Source organism: Maylandia zebra, linkage group LG12 (assembly GCF_041146795.1).
Source record: "Maylandia zebra isolate NMK-2024a linkage group LG12, Mzebra_GT3a, whole genome shotgun sequence".
Classification (NCBI taxonomy): Eukaryota; Metazoa; Chordata; class Actinopteri; order Cichliformes; family Cichlidae; genus Maylandia; species Maylandia zebra.
The window spans coordinates 38,218,326-38,243,518 of NC_135178.1; the positions used below are offsets into that span (position 1 = coordinate 38,218,326).

Below are 25,193 nucleotides of genomic sequence, written 5' to 3' on the forward strand. Positions count from 1 at the left end.
TATGCTGATGACACCCAGCTCTATCTATCCATGGTGGGGCGATCGTGGCTCAAGAGTTTGGCGTTCGTCTTGTAATCGGAGGGTTGCCGGTTCGAGCCCCAGCTTGGACAGTCTCGGTCGTTGTGTCCTTGGGCAAGACGCTTCACCCGTTGCCTACTGGTGGTGGTCGGAGGGCCCGGTGGCGCCAGTGTCCGGCAGCCTCGCCTCTGTCAGTGCGCCCCAGGGTGGCTGTGGCTACAATGTAGCTGCCATCACCAGTGTGTGAATGTGTGGATGACTGGATGTGTAAAGCGCTTTACTAGTCCCTAAGGACCCCAAAGCGCTTTATACAAATACAGGCCATTTACCATTTACCATGAAGCCAGATAACACAAAGCAATGAGTTAAACTGCAGGAATGTCTTAAAGACCTGGGGTCTGTTCTTCGTACCGCGCTAAGCTGGATTTGATTGTTGACGATTTCGCGTGATCTTGGATCGTTCGGTTCTCCGAAGCTCATCCGGGACTTGCTGCCATAGCAACAGAGCCGTAAGCGTAAACCTGCTCGGGAGCAGGCTTACTTTATGTAAACAGGATTAGATCGCGGCCACTCAGGTATGTCCGCTTCATTTATACGAAAACAACAGCGATATTTTACCACTGTTTTACCATAAATAAATATTATCAATGTAACTAAAGATAATGCAGCACTTGATCCTTTTATTGATGTCACACAGATACATACAGGTCATTTCGTAAAAAAAGGGAAATGTACTATTAATCATTCTATTACATGTATTTGATTATTTCAGATGTAATTCATATTTTAGAGTAGTAATAGTAAATTACTTCATGTAATCAAGATGAGAGACCACGGCTATAAAAGCGAAGGTGGATTTGGGAAGTCTGTCGCAGCCATGTCCTGTCCGTATACGCGAGCCACCCATTGCGGAAGGTGCAAGATTGATAAGGAGAGTCCTCAGAATTCAGCGTATATTGCGGGACAGACAGGATCCTTTAGCTCAGCGCGACAGTGTGCTCATAGAGAGATATCGATTTTCCCGTGAGGGTATTATTTACTTAACCAACTTGTTGACGAGGGGGTGCAGGACCACCACCTGTCTTTGTTTGCTCTGCCCTTTTCTTGGTTGCTGTTATAAACAAACAAACAGATTATTTCAGGCTCTCTTTTCAAGAGACTAAAAGCAATATAAGTGATAAATATTACCATTCTGTAGAATATTCTTATATTTCACTTTTACTTGTTCCCATGTTCTAGTGGGTCCTGTCGTGGCTCTAATGTGAAAGAGGATATAATGTAATATAATATAATAAATTTACCCTACCGCCTACTGGTGTTGGCCAGAGGGGCCGATGGTGCGATATGGCAGCCTGGCTTCTGTCAGTCTGCCCCAGGGCAGCTGTGGCTACACCTGTAGCTGCCTCCACCAGTGTGTGAATGTGAGAGTGAATGAATAGTGGTATTGTAAGGCGCTTTGGGTGCCTTGAAAAGCGCTATATAAATCCAATCCATTATTATTATTATTATTAAATTACTTACGAGTTTAATTTGTCAGCAACTTTCTGCCAGCCCTCTCTCCTTGCTTTTGCAGCCTTTGCAGTGTTCCCTTGCGTTTTAATTAAACTCTGAAACTCCTGAAATCCCTCAATCAAGAGTTCTTGCTCTGCTGCGGAAAAATACTTTTTGCCGACCAATCAAAGGGTTGCCGATCAATGTTTCTACTATCGATGCGTAGCCCCTGTTAAGCCACCCAGTGATCTCACATTACTTCATCCAGCTATACTAATCGTCAACAACAGGTGTGTTCGGAGAACCGGGATAGTGAGCTCAAAGTTAGCGCGATGATTTGATCTTGGGTGTAGTAAGCGAGGTATGAAGAATGGACCCCTGGATGGCCGCTAACTTTCTGCTTCTTAATTCAGATCAAACTGAGGTTATTGTACTCGGCCCTGAATAACGCTAGAAATGTGTTTTGGGGTTTGTACGTGCTTTGTCTCTAGGGGCCACCACATATATTTATATATAAGCATATATAGATAAAACCACTTTTTTTACATTAGTAATTCCTTTTGTGCATAATTTTATATTATTGTTAATAATAAATTAATTAAAGCAACAAAACAACCTGAAGAGCCAGTTTGGAGCCGAAAGAGCTGGTTCTCTAAAAAGAGCCAGAAATCCCATGACTATTGTACTCGGCCCTGAAAACCTTAGAAATATGGTATCTAAGCAGATTCTTACTCTGGATGGCATTACCTCAGCCTCCAGTAACGCTGTGAGGAACCTTGGAGTCATTTTTGACCAGGACATGTCCTTCAATGCACATATTAAACAAATATGTAAGACTGCTTTCTTCCATTTGCAGTTAATCCAAAATGCTGCTGTGTGTTGTTTATTCGTGATCTCTGAATTTGCATATGCCAATTCACCTGTCCAGGGGCTCGGATGTGATTGGTGGACGGAAGGATCAGCCTGGTGTAACTGGCTCCTGCTGCAGACGTATCCAATAAAGGACAATGGGGTTGGGGGGTGGAAAGTGTTACGTGCACTTTCCCCAGGAAGAGGAAGTCCAGCTTATTAGTCTGTGCCTAATGTCTTTTATTTTAAAGAGAACTTCATAAATCAGCTATGTTAGTGTGACTAAGTTACTATGGTAACTTCATCTTTAATTTAGGGGTGAGAATTTAACGCGTTAATTGCGATTAATTAATTTGAAAAAAATAAGACATTTAATTGCACTTTGCCTTCCAAGGGGAACTTTTGTCAATGCACGATTTGCTGGTATACCGATTACACTGATGCACACAGAAGAAGGAAGTGCGTTGCTAGGACTGACATGCAGTTTAAATGTTTTTTTCCATAAATTAAAAGAGCTTGACTTTATAATATTCATGTCCATATCTATTAATTCATTCTGTCGCCCATTAAAACCCTTTAAATAAAAAAAAAACATTTGTGTTTTGGGTCAAATGTTCTTGTGCAATTAAATGTGATTAATCGAGATTAATTAATTACAAAGCCTCTAATTAATTAGATAATTTTTTTTAATCGAGTCCCACTCCTACATCTGTGTTATTGGCATTGTCGCACATTTAAGTGCCATCAGGGTGAGAGAGGGTTAAGGACGAGTTTCTGACCAGGAAGTGACATAAGTTTGGCCCACATGTGGCACATCTGCAGCTCTCGGAATGACGGGACTATGTCAGAGCATGCCTCAGCCATGCTCACCACACGTTGCCAAATGTGGGGTGATGTGTGGGCTCCATGTGGCAGAGCAGCTGGGAGCTGGGTAACTGAGCAGATGTGTCTGATGTTCAGCTTTGGGCAGCACGCTTCCTTCAAACCGCCACATTCTGCTGAGCAGCAGAGAGGGCGGGCTTATGACACGATACCTGGAACTTGGATGTCAGAACTCACAATGTCACTAGCAATGCATCGCAATAACTTTGGTGCATAAAAACACGGTCGGGCACGTTCACGGACAGAGCATCATCACTGCTCTGTGTACGGCTTAGGAGGCAACATACATCCTGCAGAGCCACAGTGTGGACGTGGCCAACCCTGGTGACCATGGGCCTGATTCCAGTCCAGACTGCAATAATCAAACAGTAAATCAGTCACTGAATACCAGTGTCAATATTTCCCTCAGACACATTGTTGGTTTGAAGAAATCATCCTCATCATCAGCTCTCACTTTGACTTAAAGTAAATCAAAGTGAATCAAATTTTACTTCCTAGAGTTTATTTCTATTTTAGTTTGTTTGAACCTTCTGATGAAAATCACAGACACAGGTCACATGATCATCAACATGTATACACACGCTGCAGTGGGTAGAGTGATGTGGAAGCTGCTTCACTGTGTACTGTACCACTGTGACAATAAACCCACTGGACTTGACGAGTGTGTGTGTGTGTGTGTGTGTGTGTGTGTGTGTGTGTGTGTGTGTGTGTGTGTGTGTGTGTGTGTGCGCGCACTCACAGACTTCCTCTCAGTCTTCAGCTCCTGAGTGTATCGTGTCAGCTCGCAGACAATTTGTGCGTTCAGGTTTTCAGCAAGATCTTCTCTCTGGATGGCGAGTTCGTTCAGCTGCTGCAGAGTCGCCGCAAACGCCACAAACCAGGTGTACCTGAAACAACCAGTCGGCTGGCCAGCTCAGCTCACACACACTTCACAGGAAGCACATTTTCACCTCACGGTCAAAGCGCGCGGCCGTAGTTTGATGGTGCATGCGCGTCACTCTCCACCGGAACTCAAACCTGACCCAGACCGAGCACTGCACCCGTGTCCAGCTGACAACCATTTCCTCAGAGTTGCAGGTGCCGACTTTAACCTCGAGTCTGTCAATGTGAGGTGGAGGTCGGTGCCTGATGATGCCAGCAGGACTAACAAGCAGAGATGCGGCGACCACAGAACCCTCCAATCTATGGCTACCACCCTCTGCAGGCAGGGGACACCTCCGCCCCTTGCCTGTGCCTACAAATTTCTGAAGAGGTTCTGAAGAGACTCCGGGAGTGAGTCCATTTACTGTAGACAGTATGGGCCGATCGACCACTCCTCAGGGAGCACGCTCAGCAAAGTGCAAGTGTTTTCATTGCAAGCAGAAACATCTGAACCAGCATTTTCTGATCAAAACTGCGATTTCACACAACGCGATCGTGTATTTGCCAAAGCTGCGGTTTTCTGCAGCGTTCCTGACTGACCCGTACTACGAAGTTTGACTCGTGGGTGAACTCGGTACAAACAGGTAAAGACTCACCTGCTCTCATCTTCTCTGTTCCTCTTGGGGTGGTACTTCTTCGACAAACTTCTGGAGACACACAGGTGACACACACAGGTGAGACACACAGGTAGTACAGACTTTTGGGGTTTCGGGTTTTATTGAAATGAGACATTAAGGTAACACTCAGGTAATCAGTTTTACACACACATCATCTGCACTGTGAGTAAATCCAGGTACTAATGATAAACTGACTGATCAGGTATTGTTATTTATTTGAAGGAGTTTAAAGAGTTGTCTCCAAACCTCCTCACAGTTTGACTTTAACAAATGTGACAAACTAAATTCAGGTTTTCCAGGAGTTTTACATGGTCGTGATGGTTCAGGTCTTGGTTTAAGGACTATACCTGATCTGTTTGGCGTAGCTCAGCTCAATGTCGGCGCGCTCTTTTACAAACTTAGTGTATCTCTCCAGGAAGTCGATCCCCCAGCTCGTGTGTTTCTCCAAGTTATCAAACTGATCCTGAAACAGCAGACTGATGTTAGTGTGACCTTTGACCTCTGACACTCACCTGAAGCACAGCATAAATAACAATTTACTCGCTGGACCCACGTCCTCATTTTATGTTTGACAGCGTTTTAGTAGGTAAAGGTGATGCTTGGGCATGATCTGAGCTGCGGTTTGGGGAAGGCTTTGAGGCGGACTGGCGACGGCTCCCGGGCCCGGCAGATCCCCACGTACTGAACAGAAGTGAAGAAGTTACAGAATTGAAAAGGGGAGGAGCACGTAAACGAGAATGACAGCTTGCAGAACTGGGGGAACCTGTACAGATGAGGACCGGAAGGAGCATATTTGGAGGCGTGGTCCCACTCCTGAAATTTCGATACATAATCTCCAACAAGTAGTGTTGTGAGTTTGGTCTCACAGGCCCTCAAAGAAATGGGAAAAACAAACATGGACCATCAAATCTGAACTTCCTGATCCTGTGAGCTCACACACAACGGTCATGTCCAAATTCATGGGCTGCATCCTCCCGAGGCCGCATTTGTAGGCCGATTACGTCACAGCGACGCGCCGAAGGCTGTCCAAATTCGTAGACTCCTCCGAATGCAGCCGACTAATGCGTCCTCCTTTTCCCCGAATTTGAAGGATGGGTCGGGTGTAGGGGTGGGTTTTTATAATCGATTCATCGATTAAAATCGATTCTGGCTTGGATAACGTAAAATCGATTCATTAAAATCCTGAATCGATTTTTTAATATAAATTTATTTTGCCCAAAATGCCAGAATCTCAGGTGACATCTTACAAAATTTCAAGAACCACCAAACAGTTAAGACAGTAAATGAGAGAAGGTACACGAATTCTGCACATAGCCTTAAACACACAGCGCGACCCGCGGATCAGAATCAGTTAGATGTCGCCTTTCTCACGGTCGGGGCTGAAAGCCGACAGCTCGCTGACTCTGATCTGTCGGCGGGTCGGCGCTTTGTGTTCACGCCCTTTATGCGCTGATTCTAAAGCTGTTAGTTTGATGTCTCTCCAAACAATATTGACCGAACCAGCAGCAAAAGAAGATCCAAACGCTTCACATAAACATCGTCATGAATTCACTCTGACTTTTACTGTTTTGCTTCCACCGCGATGCACAGCTCTCTCTCTCTGTACTTCAAGATCAGTTTCGCTTTCTTCATTATTCGCTTGCTTGTTACGCACCAGTCTACTGTTGTTTACAGGCTGTCGGCTGCTGTTTTTTTCCCTTTTACATTTTCCGAAAAGAAAACCTCATTTCTGCTGTTCAATACTGAACAAATTTAAACTTTTTAAAATTATTCAAAATGCAAAACGCCGTGTCTCTAATAAAACCGCTGTAACTTCAGAGGCAATGTTCATATGTTGATTAATAATTTTCTTTCGTTTTTGATGTACTGCAGAATATTTTTATAAAATCCCAGGCCAGGAAAACCACTTTCATGTTTTTCTGCGTTTTATCTTCAGCTACTTTGACACAAAAGCATCTGCTGTGACGCTCACACCTGTGATAAAGTCTTGCGTGTGTCAGCTTCCTTTTTATTGATACAAAAATATGTAAATGTGCTGATCTGAATTATAATATTTCTGACTGTCAAAATTTCCCAGATTTAAATCGAATCGATTTGGGACCTTGTGAATTGGAATTGAATCGATTCTAGAAATCAGTGACGATACCCAGCCCTAGTCGGGTGTGTCCTTTGTGACCTACCATATCCCAGAATTCATAGCGCGGCCCAGCCAAAGTTTCCAACAATGGCGGCCGCTACTAAGTTTTAAAATTACTCTTATTAATCTTTCTGGGTCACAAAATAAACTTTTAACATATTTTCAGGCGAGAAAGTAGCTGTGTAAACATCAAATATCTGCTCGGTTTATCAAGATATCGCATATTTGCAAAAGCGCTTCGACGTTTTCGGAGACGTCTGTTACCCACCAGCTCCATAGCGAGCCGGGAGCTCGAGGGTCACTGAAGCCGCCGAGAACGTCACAACTCCCGGCACATCATTTTCAGATCACCGCGGACCTTCGCTACTCAGGTTAAACGTAATATATAAGTCACTTAGACAACCTAAAAATGTTATTGTTGGTCTTTTTTCAGTGTTTTATTTGTTCATGAGTAAATCAGTTTGGCTGAGATTAAAGTTATTAGATTAGATTAGATAAAATTTTATTAATCCCCCGGGTGGGTTCCTCCTTGGTTTTTACACAGCTGACTAAACGTCAAAAAGAAATCTGATTAAACAGAAGTATGAGATGGTCGAGAATTTACACCAGTGTCCTGTTATATTTTAGATAGCAAGGAGCAGTCGGCCGAGTTTATTAAACTCCACAGAGACAGCGGTGACGCTAATCAGAAGGCTAGACCGTCCAATTTCCCCAGCCGTTTACTTCCGGCCTACCCGACCTTCTGAGGACCCGGCCCACGTAGACCGCGAAGGCCGGGTCCTCAGGAGGATGCAGCCCATGAATTTGGACACGACCAACGCCTTTATCCTGTCTTCCTTCTCTCACCCCAACCAATCACAGCAGATGGCCCCGCCCCTCTCTGAGCCTGGTTCTGCCAGAGGTTTCTTCCTGTTAAAAGGGAGGCTTTTCTTCCCACTGTCGCCAAAGTGCTGCTCATAGGGGGTCATATGATTGTTGGGCTTTTCTCTGTATGTATTATTGTAGGGTCTACTGTACAATATAAAGCACCTTGAGGCGACTGCTGTTGTGATTTGGTGCTGTGTAAATAAAACTGAACTGAACTGAGGCCACTTTATAAAACAGAAGGTCAGTCGGCTGCTTCTGGTGCAGCAGGAGGGGAGGCAGAACACCTGTCAGCAGGTTAGGTTCACAGATGCTGTTACCATGGTAACTCACTAGCAGAATCTGCTCCAAGGATCAGGACCGGACCCTCTCTAGAGTCTAGACTGTGTGTGTGTGTACTATGTTTACATATCTTTGTGAGGGCCAACAGTCACGGGGACAAAGCACCCGTCCCCACGAGTTTGAAGACATTTTTGAGACTGAAGATGTGGTTTTAGCGTCAGAGTTATGTTTAGGGTGGGAAGCAGCTGGGAAAGCATTATGTCAATTAGATGTCCTCACTATGATATAAAAACGTGTGTGTAAGAGTCGCGTGCTGCACCATCATGGAGGTTGTAGCTCGCGCTTCTGTCGTCATTCATCGTGTTGCTATGGCAGAGCAGACAGAAGAACGAGGCTGCGCGCGCGCGCACACACACACACACAAACACACACACACACACACACGGTTACAGGTTACCGGTGCGAAGCTCTCAGGTGCGGCTCGTGCACATACCCACAGCTCGGTGCCCCAGTTGCAGCTCATGGTTCTTCCTCTGGTCCTTCCTCGCGCTCTTCGTCTCGGTACCGGTGATCAGCTGCTGCAGCCCACGGCACGCATCCTCCACCTCACCGACCTACACACACGGAGCTCCGTCAGTCTCACCTCCACCTGTATGTCTCTGCTGCATCTGAGCAAGCAAAGAACGCGGTCACGCGCAGCACGTCCCCGGAGCACCCTTTGTCATCAGTGAGGAGATGCTCAGATTGCGAGAGTTGTGCGCATGCGTAGTAGCAGGCCCACCCTGCCTCTGCACAAAGCAAAGCGTGACGAAATTACCTGCAGCTGACGTTACATGTTCATGGTGATATTTGATCAGCAGGGGCGCTCTTCTTACAATAACTAAACTATACTTCCTGTTTGATGACGTCATGTCTTCCTTTTAGAGAAGAGGTTATTTTTTGCAACACATGATGAGGTCAGACTGCAGGATTTCCAAAATAAGTTTATAACTCTCAAAACCCAATGGAAACAACACACACACACATGATCAAATCACATGCTGGGTTTGCAGAATGAAGAATTATTTAATACAGTTTTATTTATATAGCGCCAAATCACAACAACAATCCCTCAAGGCACTTTATATTGTAAGGTAGACCCTACAATAATACATAGAGAGAAAAACCCAACAATCATATGACCCCCTATGAGCAGCACTTTGGCGAAAGCGGGAAGGAAAAACTTCCTTTTAACAGGAAGAAACCTCCGGCAGAACCAGGCTAAGGGAGGGGCGGGGCCATCTGCTGTGATTGGTTGGGGTGAGAGAAGGAAGACAGGATAAAGACATGCTGTGGAAGAGAGCAGAGAGATCTATTAAACAGTGTTGGGAAGGTTACTTTTAACATGTACTCCACTATAAATTGCAGATTACATGGCCCAAAATGTATTTTGTAACATATTCCATTACGTTACTCAATAAGAGTAATGTATTCTGAATACTTTGGATTACTTGATATATTATCATGCTTTTTACAACTACATGAATGTACTTTTGCTGTGTAATTTATTACTATTACTTAGAGTTGGATGTCTCGAGACCACTTTTACGTGGTCTTGGTCTTAGTCTCGTCTTGGTCTCGCTGTCTTGTAGTGATGTGTCGGTCGCGAACGAAAGGGCTCTTAGAGCCGGCTCGTTGAAGTGAACGACGCGAGCCGGCTCCTTACTGGGAGCCGTGGTTTTTGTCTCTCCCCCCCTCCCCTTTCTCTCTCTCTCTCTCTCTCTCTCGCTCCTTTTTTCCCGCTTCACTCTGCACGCAAGCCTTGTGCTTTGTGCTGGGTAGAGGGGGGCGGGGCAGTAGTTACCCTCGCAGTAGCACAGGAACAGAGCGGGAGGGAGAGAGAGAGAAAGAGAGCCAGGGACAACAACGTCACATTAGAAAGGTATAGTAATCATCCACAACTATTTTCAGTTGCAGATGATAAAGGATTCAGAAAGTTTATTCATGCAGGTCCATATGACAGAGAATGTGCATCTTCTTTTTGTTTTCATATTTTAATTTATATTTAATTGTGTTGTGGTTTGTGGTGTTTTGTGTTGTTTCACTTTAAATTTGCTTAAAAGGAAAAAGCTGAAAATTTAAATAGTTAAAAGTTGAACTGTGATTAGTTGTTTTTTGTATTATATGATTTATTTATTACATTTTATGTGGAGTGAATAAATAAAAGTATATTTACGGTGGCCCCTACAGACAAAGCAGCACGTACAAACTCCAAAAGAAGTTCTAACACAAGGGATGAGTTTGGATTTGATACCAATTTCTTGAAGCATTATAAATCTTGTTTTTTGGTGCCTGTGACCCATCTTATTAATTTATCAATCACGCAGGCAGTCGTTCCTCTGAGTTGGAAGGTGGCAAAAGTTACACCAATTTATAAATCGGGTGATAAAACAGACCCTGCTAATTATTGACCTATTAGCAATCTTTTCAAAGATAGCAGAAAAGTGGGTTCCTAACTCTATCATCAAACATCTTAATGACTCCAATCCGGGTTTGCACCCTATGCAATTCGGATTGCGGAGAGTGAAGTCTTACTTAGACAAGAGCAGTTATGTTGCGGCTGTTTTTCTTGATTTCAAGCGTGCGTACGACACTGTGAATCATCTTAAGCTCTTGTCTAGACTGTCGACATTTAACTTTAGTAATCACATTGTTAAATGGATACAATCTTATCTATCAGATAGAAAACAATGCGTGCAAATAAAGAATAGCAAGTCACCCTTTACTGTACGCAAGGTGTCCCCCAGGGTTCAATTCTAGGCCCCCTGTTATTTTCACTTTATGTAAATGACTTGCCTAATGTGTGCAAAAATGTGGACACGATTATGTATGCGGATGATACGGTAATTTTTACGCAAGCCAAAACTGCTGATGATGCAGGTGTATGCTGTACAGTACAGCGAGGAATGCCCAGACCTCTACATTGGAGAGACCAAACAGCCACTTCACAAGCGCATGGCACAACACAGAAGAGCCACCTCCACAGGACAAGACTCAGCAGTCCATCTGCATCTTAAGGATAAAGGACACTCTTTCGAGGATGCCAATGTTCACATTTTGGACAGAGAGGACAGATGGTTTGAAAGAGGAGTGAAAGAAGCATCTATGTCCACTGTGAGCGACCATCTTTGAACAGAGGCGGGGGTTTACGACACCAACTCTCTGCCATCTATAATCCAGTTTTGAGATCCCTTCCCAGACGCCTTAACGCCCACTCACATCCTGGGCCATCTGACCTCAGGAATTCGCATGATAAGGTGGGGCCAGGTTTCACAATGAGCTCACCCGAAACTCTGGCTGATTGGGACCCACACCCAGTTTCACACCTTGGCTCAGGCGATTAGAGGATCATCAGGGGGTCCTTTTGTCCCTCTGTGGGGGGAAACTCCCACTAGGTTTATATCTGGGACTCTCCACCATTTGACCTTAGAACTGAAGAAGCTTCTCGGATGAGAGGTGAAACGTCTTCAAGCAACTTAAAGAAGTCCAGACGCTTTTCTTTGCAAGCTCCTTCAACTACGATGACCTGGATGACTGAGAACCTTCACAGACATATGGCTACATATGTTTTTGTATTCTTTTTTTGTTCCTGCTCTCTCCCTTCCCCTCTTTCCCTCCTCCCTCTGCCTGGGCGGAGCTCACCTGTGGGCTCCTGCCCTTGGCCCACGCACCTGTGGCTCATCACGAGTGTTCCAGCTCCTTTATAAGATGGCAGCTCTGTGTTTCTCGTTGCTGGACCGTTGCCGACCCTCGTCAGTGTAACCCCAGCTCAATTACTTCTAGAGTGTTTTCACAGCGATTTGCCTTACAATCCCTTCGTGTCTCTGTGTACAGATTCCCTGGACCAACCCCTGTGTTACCCGAGTGATTGGAGTGTGAAGAGGAGCGTGAGGAGTGGACGGAGTGTGTGTGTGTGTGTGTGTGACTATCGCCGTCTTTCCCGTTCGTGTGTGGACCCCCGGAGCCCGGCTTTCCCCTCACTTTTGTAAATAATCACCTGGTGTATCATAATAAAGACTCTTGTGCTTTCACGACCTAGAGCCTGCGCGTGAGTCCGTTCAGTCCCGTTGTGACAGTTTCTCTGTGAGTGTCACATTCCCCTGGCAGCGTGCTCGCTGCTCGCTCAGTTTTGAAGTTTAATTTTTTTTTCGCTGTACAAAGAACTTTTCTTCCCACGCAGAGTGAACAGCGGACGCTAATGTTTGTGTCACTTTTTATACAATCAAACTCAAAGTAATGTGATTACTTCCACACTTTAAACGCTGCATGGTCATACTCTCTCCATCACTCCATATTATCCATTGTTGATCTGCACGCGTCTGTTACCATGGACGTCGCACGTTTGGACGTCATCATCATGAGACACTCACAAACAACATCACCGTTTAGTAACACGGCTGCCCCTCTGTTGGTCTTCCTTGGTCTCTTGTGTTCTGGGGGCCTCTGGATGTCTGGAGTTTTGATCTCCTCCATACCTGCTTCATGCCCTGGAGGACGGGGCTGTGGCCCCCCCACACCCTCTAGCAGATCATTACATGAAGGAACCTTTTAAAAACAAGCGCGTCCATGCTCACAGGTGTACACACGGGTGATCACACCCACAAACTACACCCTTTTTGGCTCCTACCTCAAAGCACACTGTGTGCTGTCGATCTTATGTGCTGCACAATAATGTTTAATATTTAGTATTTACTGTCATATTCCCATATATCATTGTGATGTTGTTTATTCTATTACTCTTGTTCTCTTCTGCTTGTTTTCTTTTTTCTTTCTCAAAAGGTGATCCAGGAAAAGAAAAAGAGGAAAAACAAAAAAGACACAAAGACAAAGGTGATGAAGCAGATTTTCATTATCGTTTCTCTCCATCTCTTTTCTCCTTTTTCTTTCCCTTTCCTTCGGTTAACTTTCTTCTGAACTTTTATTCTTGTTTTTCTTTTCCATCCAGTCTGGCCTGATTACAATAACTTAGAATAAAAATAACTAATAAAGATCAAATAAACTATGACAATCAACTGGACCAGTATAGCAAAAGGCCCACTTGGGAAACTAATTCTGTTGGGCATTTTTCTTGGCCTTAGACAATAATTCTGATTGCTACAGTGCCAGACAGGACACAATAAAAAGAAAAAGAGAAAAAACCCCCCGCAGTTTTCTTATGGGAAAACAACAGTAATCTAATTACTTTTTTGCAATTGTAATCAATTACTTATTACTTGAAAAAAGTAATCAGATTACCCATCTCTGCTGGCAAGGATGTTTTCAGGGTCCCTCCTGACTGAGGTGTTTCAAGCATGTCCCAAGGAAATGAGGCTCCTGGGGTAGACCCAGGACAAGCCGGAGAGATTACACTGGCTGGCCTCGGAACGCTTTGGTGTCCTGTGGATAAGCTGGACGTGGTGGCTGGGCCGTACAGACATGAAGATAAGGAGGTTAGTGAGCTGCGATCATCTGACAGATCTAAAGAAACTAAACATGTGAACATGGTTAGCGTGTACCAGTTCCTGTAGAAAGCTCAATTAGCACACACACAAACACAAAGTAACACCCAGATAAACCACTGCAGTTGACCACAGACGGGGGGGGCGGGGTCAGAGTGCCCATGACTGTTTGTGTCTGTAGTTGAATAGTCCTTCCGCTTTGTCCTTCCTCAGTGAAAAAACCCATCAGTTCATTATAAAGGAACTGATTGGTCCTTTCACTTTAAAAGGTTTTCAGAAGGAGCACACAGCTGACATTCTCCTCCTCCACAACCATCATGAAGCAGCAGCATAGAACCTGATCTCGGTTCATAAAGATCAGGGTGTGATTTAGAGTTCTCACCTCAAGTTTAAACCCGTCACACTCCTCATGAACATCTGATCTGAAGCTTTTCCCCAGTCACGCTGATGTTGCTATGGACAGTGTGTGAATTATGGTATGGAATTTGCTGCTCCAGAGGTAATGCTGCTTATGTAGAGGACCTGACGATCATTTCATGAACGTAAAGCGAGTCTGAGGACATCTTTCAGGTGTTCAGACCAAAGCTTAGGCATTGCCTCTGACCCTATGTGAAAACCTCACGAAACTTTTATTTTGAATTCATGCAGCTCGCAAACAGGAAGCACAACCTAATTTCAAACCAAAAACCAATCTTCTTCATCATCATCATCCTCTAAGCAAGGATACAGGAAATTACTCCTTTCAAAGTAAAAGTCTTGAACTAAACCAAGTGGACAGCTGCCACGGCGACAGTAGGATGATGTCATCACTCTACTTTCAGTGTCCATCTGTCCGTCTCCTGCTCCTCTTCTTCGTCTCCATCAGTGAGGCACCTCCTTGCCTGCCAGATGTGTTCGATACCCTGTAGTTATGTGTTCATTTTGTACTGATAACAGTGACCAGTACCATAAGGACATCACCTGACCTCCGTCTCACCTGTTCACCTTCCTCTGCTACTGGTCAGCCGCCATCTTGTGTCCGGCATCCCGGATCTTCTGACTCTGCGACAGCCAATGAGCATGAAGGGCGGCAGGAGGACACAGCTGACAATCACATCACAGCACCTTCATCATTATAGTCATCATCCTTCAGACTGAATCATCTGATGACATCCCAACCATCACAGCTCGTTTTCGTTCTGTGCATCTTGGGCTGGGTCTATTTCCTGGTGTTTATAATAATGAATTGCATTTATATAGCGCTTTTCTAGGCACCCAAAGCGCTTTACAATTCCACTATTCATTCCCTCTCACATTCACACACTGGTGCAGGCAAACCACAGTTGTAGCCACAGCTGCCCTGGGGCAGACTAACAGAAGCGAGACTGCCATATCGCGCGATCAGCCCCTCTGCTTTACCTGTACATTTGGGTCCTCGGCTGGGACTACTTCATGAACTGTCTCTAAGAGCATCACCGTCATCTCTAGCACTGTTACCATGTCAACATGGCTGCCTTGGATTATGGGTAGCAGGCAACACAGCAATGCTGCAGCTCTATGTGATGCGTTTCCTGTCAGAGACATGACATCATCCACATTTGTCACCTGAGGACAGAAGCTCTACCCCTTAACTTTTGTCCTCTAACCATGATTCAAAAACCTTTATTCGCATTACCTTTCAAAGGGTTAGGGTTAGGCACAATGTACATTTCAATTCCTTTAATTTTAAATATGTTTATATTGTCTATCCTGTAAAATAGTCAGATGTCTATTCATATTAATGTACAGAATTCACCTGCTTGCTGCTACTACTGCACATTCACCCAATGTATATATATATATTTATTTAGTATTTAGTATTTATTTATTTATTGTCATTGTCAAGAACAATGAAATTGCGTTTGGGGCTTCCATACAACCCAAAAAAAAGAAGAAAATAATAAATACCCCTTAAAACCCAAGTGTACATATTTAACCCAGTGTGACTCCAATGCAATAAGACAATCCTTAGCAATAATGTTCGTAGAAATTCAGACAAAGACCTGAGAAACATGACAAAATACAACAATGCAACCCATTCAATATTATTGTACTGTGAGATATGATATCAGATATGATAGTTATCTATTTAAGAAAGAGGGGGGGGGGCAGGAGGGGGAAGAGAATAAAGATATGATGCACCAATGCAGACCAGTTCATTGCTATTAAGAAGTTGGATATGGTTATTGTCCGTGAGAGGGGGGCAGAGAGTTCAGGAGCCTCACAGCCTGATATATATAGTATGTATATATATATATATATATATATATATATATATATATATATATATATATATATATATATATATATATATATAGTATGTATATATATATATATATAGTATGTATATTATATATATATATAGTATGTATATTATATATATATATATATATATATATATATATATACTATATATATATATATATATATATACTATATATATATATATATATATATATATATATATATATATATATATATATATAATGTTCTTCCTCTACACCCCCCCCCAATTTTTTTGCACATGTCGAGGAGCGTGTCAGGCTACATTTCACTGTGTGTTATACTTGTATAACTATGCATGTGACAAATAAGGAACCTTGAACCATGAACCTTGAAAGGAAGTAGAAGTGACATCACAACACAGGAAGTGGCCTTCACAATAATTGTCAGTACCTGCGGTGTCTTTCAAGATAGCTGCTGTCCCTCAGCTGTGGGTCTGGACCTTTCCGACCTGCAGCCTCTCCTTTAGGCGAGGCCATCAGAGCATCTGAGTCAATGGTGACCAGAGCCTCATCAGACCGTCCGGGCACAGGAGCACAGAGCCCATCATATGGCTCTGATTGAGGACCAGAACAGGGATCAAGATCAGGTTTAGAATTAGGAGGAGACAGGCTTGGCCCTGCCCCATTCCAGCCTCCATCGCCTGTGAAGCAGATGTTGGTCAGAACGTCCAAACTAGGTTTAACAAACTTCATTTGGACTTTCTCTTTACAAAAAAAAAAAAAAAAAAATTGTAATTACATTTTTAAAAATGTAATCATAAAACAAACTCCGCCAAACACATCACCTGCTGCACACCTGGCCTACTTCGCTGGCAGAGATGGGCAGCAACACGTTACTGTAATTCGATTACTTTTTTCAAGTAACAAGTAAAGTAAGTTTATTATTGCAAAAAAGGTAATTAGGTTACTGTTACTTTCCCGTAAGCATGCTGCATTACTGCGTTACTAAACCATGATCTCGTTTGTGAGAGTGTCTCATGACAGTGACGTAAGTGAGTACGACGTTCGTGGCAACAGCTGTGTGCAGATCAGCAATGGATAATATATCGAGTGCAGCGAGAGTATGACAGTGCAGCATTTAAAACGTGGAAGTACAGACCTTACATTGATTCTGTAAAAAGTGACAAAAACATTAGTGTCTGCTGTTCACTCCGTGGGAAGAAAACCACAGGAATGTGACATTCCCAGAGAAACTCCCAGATCCTTCCACTGACATGACGGCTGTGTCATACCTGCACCAGGGCAAACCTCCGCCTGCCCCACTCCTGCTAAACAGGTGAAAATAGAGCAACAGGACTGCTGTGTCTGAGTTTATTTATTTTCTGCTGTGTTTTACTTGCATCTATGTGAAAGACTGAGTGTAAACACATTTTATATGCTGGAATATGTAGAAAAGGTCGAATTGGCCTGAAAGATCTATCGCTTTTTACCTATTCAGGTTGTAAATCATGTTTTGAAAAGGTAACTAAGTATCTAATTACCTTTGAAAATAAGTAATCAGTAAAGTAACGGGATTAATTTTGGGGGGAAGTAATCAGTAATTAGTTACTGATTACTTTTTTTCAACACTGTCTGGTTATAACAATCAAACATTTTCTGAAGCATAAAACTCAAATCATAGATTTTAAAATGTTGCTGAGTTTCAAACATTTTAGAAACTTTATTTAAACCTGTAGCACAATGATTGCCACGAGAGCAGATTTCATGTTTCTTTATTATTATTTTAATTCCTAGGATTTAAATCTTTTTAAATCGTATTACTGACCACGACAGGGATTCATGGAATAAAACTGATTTTCACACAGTTTCAGCAGAAAACCTTTGGATTTGTTGTTATATTTAAAGTTTTTAACTGAAAGATGTCACTCATTTTTTTGAGCTGCCTGCAGTGCACATATAATCCACCAGAGGGGAGAAGAGAGCCATAAAACAGTTTGGATTGTTGATCAAATTCAAATTCAAATTTTATTTGTCACACACAAAACCATACACAGTATGACATGAGGTGAAATGCTTGTAGCTGTGCAATGCAATGCCCGACCATTAAATGACATTAATTAATTAATGATGTGATGCAAACAGCATGAAAGTGTTGAGGATTTCCTCTGGGACGGTGGTCAGAGTGATCAAATTACATCAAGTCCGCCACTGTGTTTAGGATAACCACGAATTAGTCCACCTGAATGAGGGAGGAGTTACTGTGGGACACCTGTGCAGCAGAAACAAACACATCACCTTCACAGGTTTTTGTTCCTCTTTGTTCAAATCACAGCCTGATGACTTACATCAGGTGATCTGTTTGGAGTCCTTCTTCAGGACCTTTTAGTTTTAGACTCACATAAACACCACCCAGATTATGTCATCAACCTGTGTCCTTCATGTTTAATATCCAGGTAAGCAGCAGGTAAATTCTGGACTGATGCTTACCTGAACTTACTGACTTACAGAGCTGATGACCGCTGTCCTATGACCTGAGCATGCTGGCTGGTTCAGTGAAGCTGGATAACAAAAAACACCCTCGGGTGACTCACCTGTTTGGGCGTATGATTAACCCTGTAAAACCGATCAGAGCGGGCACGCTCCGTTTTGTGCAACTACTTTTAAATCCTGTTAGCACTGCAACCACGTGAGCTAGCGCAATAATTTTTTTTGCATATGAAACCGGAGAAGTTGTACTTACATCTTATGGCATCAGCTTGTCCTAGGTCACAGTTGCCTTCCACATATAGCTTTGCAAAACTGCATAAAAAGCGCTTGCAGCAACAAAAACATAACATAACATAACAAAAAATAATTTCCCCCAGGGATCAATAAAGTATTCTGATTCTGATTCTGATAATATTCCAGAAACAGGCTTTGCCGATCAGCTGTTCTTTTTTTTTTTTTTTTTTTTGCCGATCACCTGTTCAAAACACTTCCTACACTGGAATAGATGTCAGCACGAACTATCACAGGTCCGCCATGACCTGCCCTAAACCGGAAGTGATGTCATTTTTGTTCAGGTTGCCTAGCAACCATGATACTAACCGCAAGAAATGTTACATACAGCTTTGTGTGACAGAAATGAAGGAGAAAAATGTTTTGTTGGTCATTCATTTTTGTCATGACGTCACTTTGATGAGTATCTGAGGCTGAGACCACGGGACTGTAAAACATGATTGTTGGGCTTCATTCCTCAACAGTCATTTCAAGATTAGCTAGTAAATAACAATTAGCTGATGTCGGTCATGAGACTAAAATCATCCCACTGTGGTAATGTAAATATAATATGGACAATATTATATGTATTGTCCGATTATTATGAGATATATATATGTAGAGGCTTTGAAACCAAGTTAACGCTGAAAGCACAAACATCACTAATGTCACATAACTGTGCCGACATGTGGCCAACAGCAATGTTTTAATGTTCTTCGTTATTAAACATTCGCACATAAATAAGTGACGTCATATTCAGTACTTACTTTTGACAGTTCACTCTTGGCCGCTCCCTTCTGCCGTATTTTGCGGCAAAATTATCCACACCTACCGCCGCGCTATGAATTGTGGGATATATGGGACCACGAAGCGTGCACCAAGCGTCCCTCTCACGTTTTCAGCTTGTTCAAAATGTTGCTGCTCGTCTCTCACACACAGGCATGAACATATCTCACCGATCCTGTCCTCTCTTCCTCGACTTCCTGTTTATCACAGCAGTCCTAACTTTGGCTCATGAACAGTCTTTCTCCTCCGTCCCTTTCTGATCTATTTCAGCCTCATGCTCCCTCGCGGCCCTTAGATCAGCTGACCAGCTGCTTTGTCCCAAAAATTGTCTGAAACTTAGAGGAGGATGAGCTTTTTCAGCTGTGGCTCCCAAACTTTGGAATGCGTTGCCTTTGAGTAATAGACAGGCATCTTCACTGTTTTCAAGTCTCTTTTGAGAACACTTTTTTTCCAGTAGCGTTTGATCGGTGTGAGTTGATGTGCTTTGTTTTAACGTGAGTGGTTTTGTCTTTTGTTTACAATCTTGTTTTGTTTTTGTACTTTGTTTTTAAATGTGCTGTATAAATAAACTGGATCTGATTATTGATCGATTGATTGGGTGATCGGTAATACAGCTGCGATTAATATGAAGTAAATGGAAACAAGCCTTAGATCAATGAGGAGAATCCATAGAATATCAAGTATTGATCTGCTGATTTCCAGTCTGTAGGAATTAAACATGGAAAAATATGAAAGCTGTATTGAAAATGCTCAGCTGTTCAATCACATATCAGCAGGTCACCTGTTAAAGGGCAAAGATCAGAATGTATTAAATACAGGGAATGCAGAATTATTAGGCAAGTTGTATTTTTGAGGAATAATGTTATTATTGAACAACAACCATGTTCTCAATGAACCCAAAAAACTCATTAATATTAAAGCTGAATGTTTTTGGAAGTAGTTTTTAGTTTGTTTTTAGTTTTAGCTATTTTAGGGGGATATCTGTGTGTGCAGGTGACTATTACTGTGCATAATTATTAGGCAACTTAACAAAAAACAAATATATACCCATTTCAATTATTTATTTTTACCAGTGAAACCAATATAACATCTCCACATTCACAAATATACATTTCTGACATTCAAAAACAAAACAAAAACAAATCAGCGACCAATATAGCCACCTTTCTAATGATCGGCTATGTACCACAGGCCTTCAAGCTGGCTGTAGTTAAACCTTTACTCAAAAAGCCATCTCTAGACCCAGCAGTCTTAGCTAATTATAGGCCAATCTCCAACCTTCCTTTAATATCAAACATCCTTGAAAGAGTAGTTGTCAAACAGCTAACAGATCATCTGCAGAGGTTTATTTGAAGAGTTTCAGTCAGGTTTCAGAGCTCATCACAGCACAGAAACAGCTTTAGTGAAGGTTACAAATGATCTTCTTATGGCCTCTGACAGTGGACTCATCTCTGTGCTTGTCCTGCTAGACCTCAGTGCAGCGTTCGATACTGTCGACCATAATATCCTATTAGAGCGATTAGAACATGCTGTAGGTATTACAGGTACTGTGCTGCAGTGGTTTGTATCATATCTATCTAATAGACTCCAGTTTGTGCATGTAAATGGAGAGTCCTCTTCACACACTGAGGTTAATTATGGAGTTCCACAGGGTTCAGTGCTAGGACCAATTCTGTTTACATTATACATGCTTCCCTTAGGCAGCATCATTAGAAGACATAGCATACATTTACACTGCTATGCAGATGACACCCAGCTCTATCTGTCCATGAAGCCAGATAACACACACCAATGAGTTAAACTGCAGGAATGTCTTAAAGACATAAAGACCTGGATGGCCGCTAACTTTCTGCTTCTTAATTCAGATAAAACTGAGGTTATTGTACTCGGCCCTGAAAAGCCTAGAAATATGGTATCTAAGCAGATTCTTACTCTGGATGGCATTACCTTGGCCTCCAGTAACACTGTGAGGAACCTTGGAGTCATTTTTGACCAGGACATGTCCTTCAATGCACATATTAAACAAATATGTAAGACTGCGTTCTTCCATTTGTGCAACATCTCTAAAGTTAGAAATATCCTGTCTCAGAGTGACGCTGAAAAACTAGTTCATGCATTTATTACTTCCAGGCTGGACGACTGTAATTCATTATTATCAGGAAGTCCAAAAAACTCCCTGAAAAGCCTTCAGCTAATCCAAAATGCTGCAGCAAGAGTCCTGACAGGGACTAGAAAGAGAGAGCAGATTTCTCCTGTTTTGGCTTCCTGTTAAATCCAGAATTCAAAATCCTGCTGCTCACATACAAGGTCTTAAATAATCAGACCCCATCTTATCTTAATGACCTTGTAGTACCATATCACCCTATTAGAGCACTTCGCTCTCGCTCTGCAGGCCTACTTGTTGTTCCTAGAGTATTTAAAAGTAGAATGGGAGGCAGAGCCTTCAGTTTTCAGGCCCCTCTTCTGTGGAACCAGCTTCCAGTTTGGATTCAGGAGACAGACACTATCTCTACTTTCAAGATTAGGCTTCAAACTTTCCTTTTTGCTAAAGCATATAGTTAGGGCTGGACCAGGTGACCCTGAATCCTCCCTTAGTTATGCTGCAATAGACGTAGGCTGCCGGGGGATTCCCATGATGCATTGAGTTTTTCCTTTCCAGTCACCTTTCTCACTCACTATGTGTTAACAGACCTCTCTGCATTGAATCATATCTGTTATTAACCTCTGTCTCTCTTCCACAGCATGTCTTTATCCTGTCTTCCTTCTCTCACCCCAAACGGTCGCAGCAGATGGCCCCGCCCCTCCCTGAGCCTGGTTCTGCCGGAGGTTTCTTCCTGTTAAAAGGGAGTTTTTCCTTCCCACTGTTGCCAAAGTGCTTGCTCATAGGGGGTCATATGATTGTTGGGTTTTTCTCTGTATCTATGAAGCGCCTTGAGGCGACTTATGTTGTGATTTGGCGCTATATAAATAAAATTGAATTGAATTGAATTGAATTGTGGTGGTTCCCAGCCAGAGTTGCATGGACTGTAGCTCCTCTCCCTGTGCTCAATTATACATTTAAATTAGGTGGATGTTGCTTTACTAAGTATTAGTTCTGAGGGCTGAAGGTCCCCAAAGTACTTTTGATTACTTTTAATGAGAAAAAGATAGCTGCTGTTAATTTAAGACAGCACTACGAGTCAAAACATCAGGACAAGCTGAAAAACCGAAATGCAGAGCAGAAACTACAGAAAGTAGAAGAGCTAAAGAAGAATCTGACATTTCAGCAGAGGTGGGTCGAGTATCCAAAAATTGTACTCAAGTAAGAGTAGCATTACTTTAAAATATTATTACTCAAGTAAAAGTAGTCGTCAAAAAAGTTACTCAACTAAGAGTAAAAAAAGTACTTGGCAAAAAGACTACTCAAGTAGCCAGTAACTGTTTGAAATGTCAGATTTATTTTATAAATAAATGCTATCATGAAGCCAATACAGAAGAACCTTAAAGGAGTAGAGACGAGCTGTTTGCATGTGCGTTGAACTCTAGCGTCATTAACCAGGCTAGCTGTTAGCTTATAGCTCACGCTAGCTAACCAGCGAGCAGTTAAAAGGACAGCTGAAGCTGCACAAAACACCCACAAACTTATCTCACTACAACGTAGCGCCGAAAATATGACTCGCAGCTCGAGCTCGACACAGCTGCTGTAACATAAGACTGACATCCAGCTAACCACAGCTAAAAAGATATTTAGAGAAAACTTACCGTTTCCTCAGGTTACACGAGTTGAGTTGTTTCACGCTGAAAAGTTGTTGTTTTGGCTCTCACTGAAGACACCAACACTGCAGATATAGCTGTTCATTTGTGCTGCTTTTAAGCGAAACATTCTTTGTATGTGAGGCCAAGGGTGTTCATCCTCTTCAGCTCTAGCGTAGACTCTGCCATGTTTTCATGGGTTTCTTCTTTCTGTGTGTCCGCTACTTTGAAACGCTTGGGCCGCTCTGCCCGCCACAGTTTCAAACTGGTCATGTGACTGCATGGCCACATCTCATTGGTAAAAAAGTTACCGGAAACTCCACTGGCGGCATGTTATCTAATGTGTTAAACTAATTTAAAAAAAAAGAACGAAAAAATAACGAGTCGAATTTTGCAAATGTAGCGGAGTAAAAGTACAGTTTCCTATGGGCTCAAAATGTGGTCATAAATATTTTGTACTTGTAAATCAGTTTTGTACTTGTAAATCAGGATTTGTATGTGTAAAAAGAATTTGTGTGTGTGTAAAAAAGATTAGTGTTGTGGACTTAGCCAAAAAATACGGAAGCGTAGAGCTGCCACCCAGGCAAAAGAAAAATACAAGTGTATCACGTTATAACGTGAAAGGTTTATTGTTCTAACAAGATACTTTTCCTGTTTGTACAATATACTATCATGTTTGTACAATATACTTTTCACGTTTGAACAACATAATATCACGTTATTACAATATACATAATTATCACGTTCGTACAATATAAATATTATATTGTACGAACGTGATCATATATTGTACAAACGTAAAAAAAAATACCATTACAATAACATTTTTTATTGTAAGAACGTAAAACGTGTTGCATTCGGAAACCCAAATCCATGGTAGTTGTGGAGAGTGCACGCTCGTCAGAACTGGCACTTAACTTTGAATGCCCTGCTTTCAACATGGACACAAACACTGATAGCCCACTTCTGAGATTTCTTCGGAATCGTGGTGTACCTGAGGACTGTCTCTTACGAATGCTACAAGAACACGTAAGTGCACTCTTGAGGGGGAAACTTGTAAAACTCGCTTTTTACGAAGTTACAGCGTCTAAAAATGTGACATATTGCTAAGTTAGCAACCACAGCGGTTTTCGCTTCTCTCGCTTTGACTGCGTAAGGACGTAACGGTAGGCTGCATTGGTGTGGATCTTTAATATGGAATGGAAAATGTAAAACAAATTAACCCGCTGTATAAAACTGGGTCGTTGTATGACCACATGTTACTACTTAACCCGTATGCAGATTCCAGGTTTCTTAAATATATCGCTATATTATGTGATGCACAATGTTTCCTTGTTTATCTAAAAACAAATGAATTAAACTGTGTTTATATTGATATTTGTCTTCAATTAAAAAAAAACAGTGAGTTCAACCCTTTGTGCTCTGTGCAACTGAAAGATACGTGAATACTAATTTACTTTTTCAAAGGTGGGCGTTGTATATACTGTAATATTTCTATTAATAACATGTTAGAGAATCTCATTAATGTTGCTGCCATAGAGAGAGGAAAAGAATAAATGCTAAATATTGATGGCTGCCACTAAAATAATAACAGACAATTATCAAAACACATGTGAAATTTACATACATTTTTTTAGTGAGGTACCTCATGTGGTGTGGCAGCAGGTATACCTTGTACTTCTGTATAGTAATAAATATCCCTGTTATTACAGATTGATGCCACAGTGATTGATTTCATGGATGACAAGACCCTGTCTGATTACATCCCAACATATGGTGACCGGATAGCTGCCAGACGGTTCTGCTTGGAAAACAGTGGTGCAAGTACTAAGGAATCAAGAAAAAACTCATTGCTCGAAAAATTGAAGGAAAAGATGGGAATCAATGAAAATGAGAAGAAACCTGATCATGAGGAGGCATTTGTTTCTAAGAGAAAAAGAACATATGCAAAAAACAACAAATGGGCTGAGAAAAAGACACGAAAAATTGAGTTAGGGTGGATCCATGAAGGTAAGCAAGTGAGAAAGCGCAGAGGAGGAGGAACAAGGACCTTTGATGTGCCCAAAGACTCCAAAAAGCTGACATATTACAGTATGCTAAAGATCTTTTCTTTCCAAGTGGAAAAAGCAAATTTGGA

The 25,193-nt window shown here is 42.2% G+C and overlaps 1 protein-coding gene across 3 annotated transcripts in view; it reads right to left on the minus strand.

The window, feature by feature from the left end:
• The window catches only part of LOC101471546 (formin-binding protein 1), a 36,105-nt gene extending 27,273 nt beyond the window's left edge, over positions 1 to 8,832 (minus strand). The window contains exons 1-4 of one of the 3 annotated variants that reach the window (XM_076891222.1): positions 8,555 to 8,832; positions 5,126 to 5,241; positions 4,758 to 4,808; positions 3,980 to 4,127 (exon numbers count right to left, since the gene is read on the minus strand). In XM_076891222.1, coding sequence (XP_076747337.1) covers positions 3,980 to 4,127; positions 4,758 to 4,808; positions 5,126 to 5,241; positions 8,555 to 8,584 — 345 coding nt within the window. In that variant the 5' untranslated portion in view covers positions 8,585 to 8,832. The remainder of the gene's footprint in view (positions 1 to 3,979; positions 4,128 to 4,757; positions 4,809 to 5,125; positions 5,242 to 8,554) is intronic. The other 2 variants (XM_024804597.2, XM_024804596.2) reach the window with 2 other exon arrangements.
• Between the last annotated feature and the right edge of the window lie 16,361 nt (positions 8,833 to 25,193).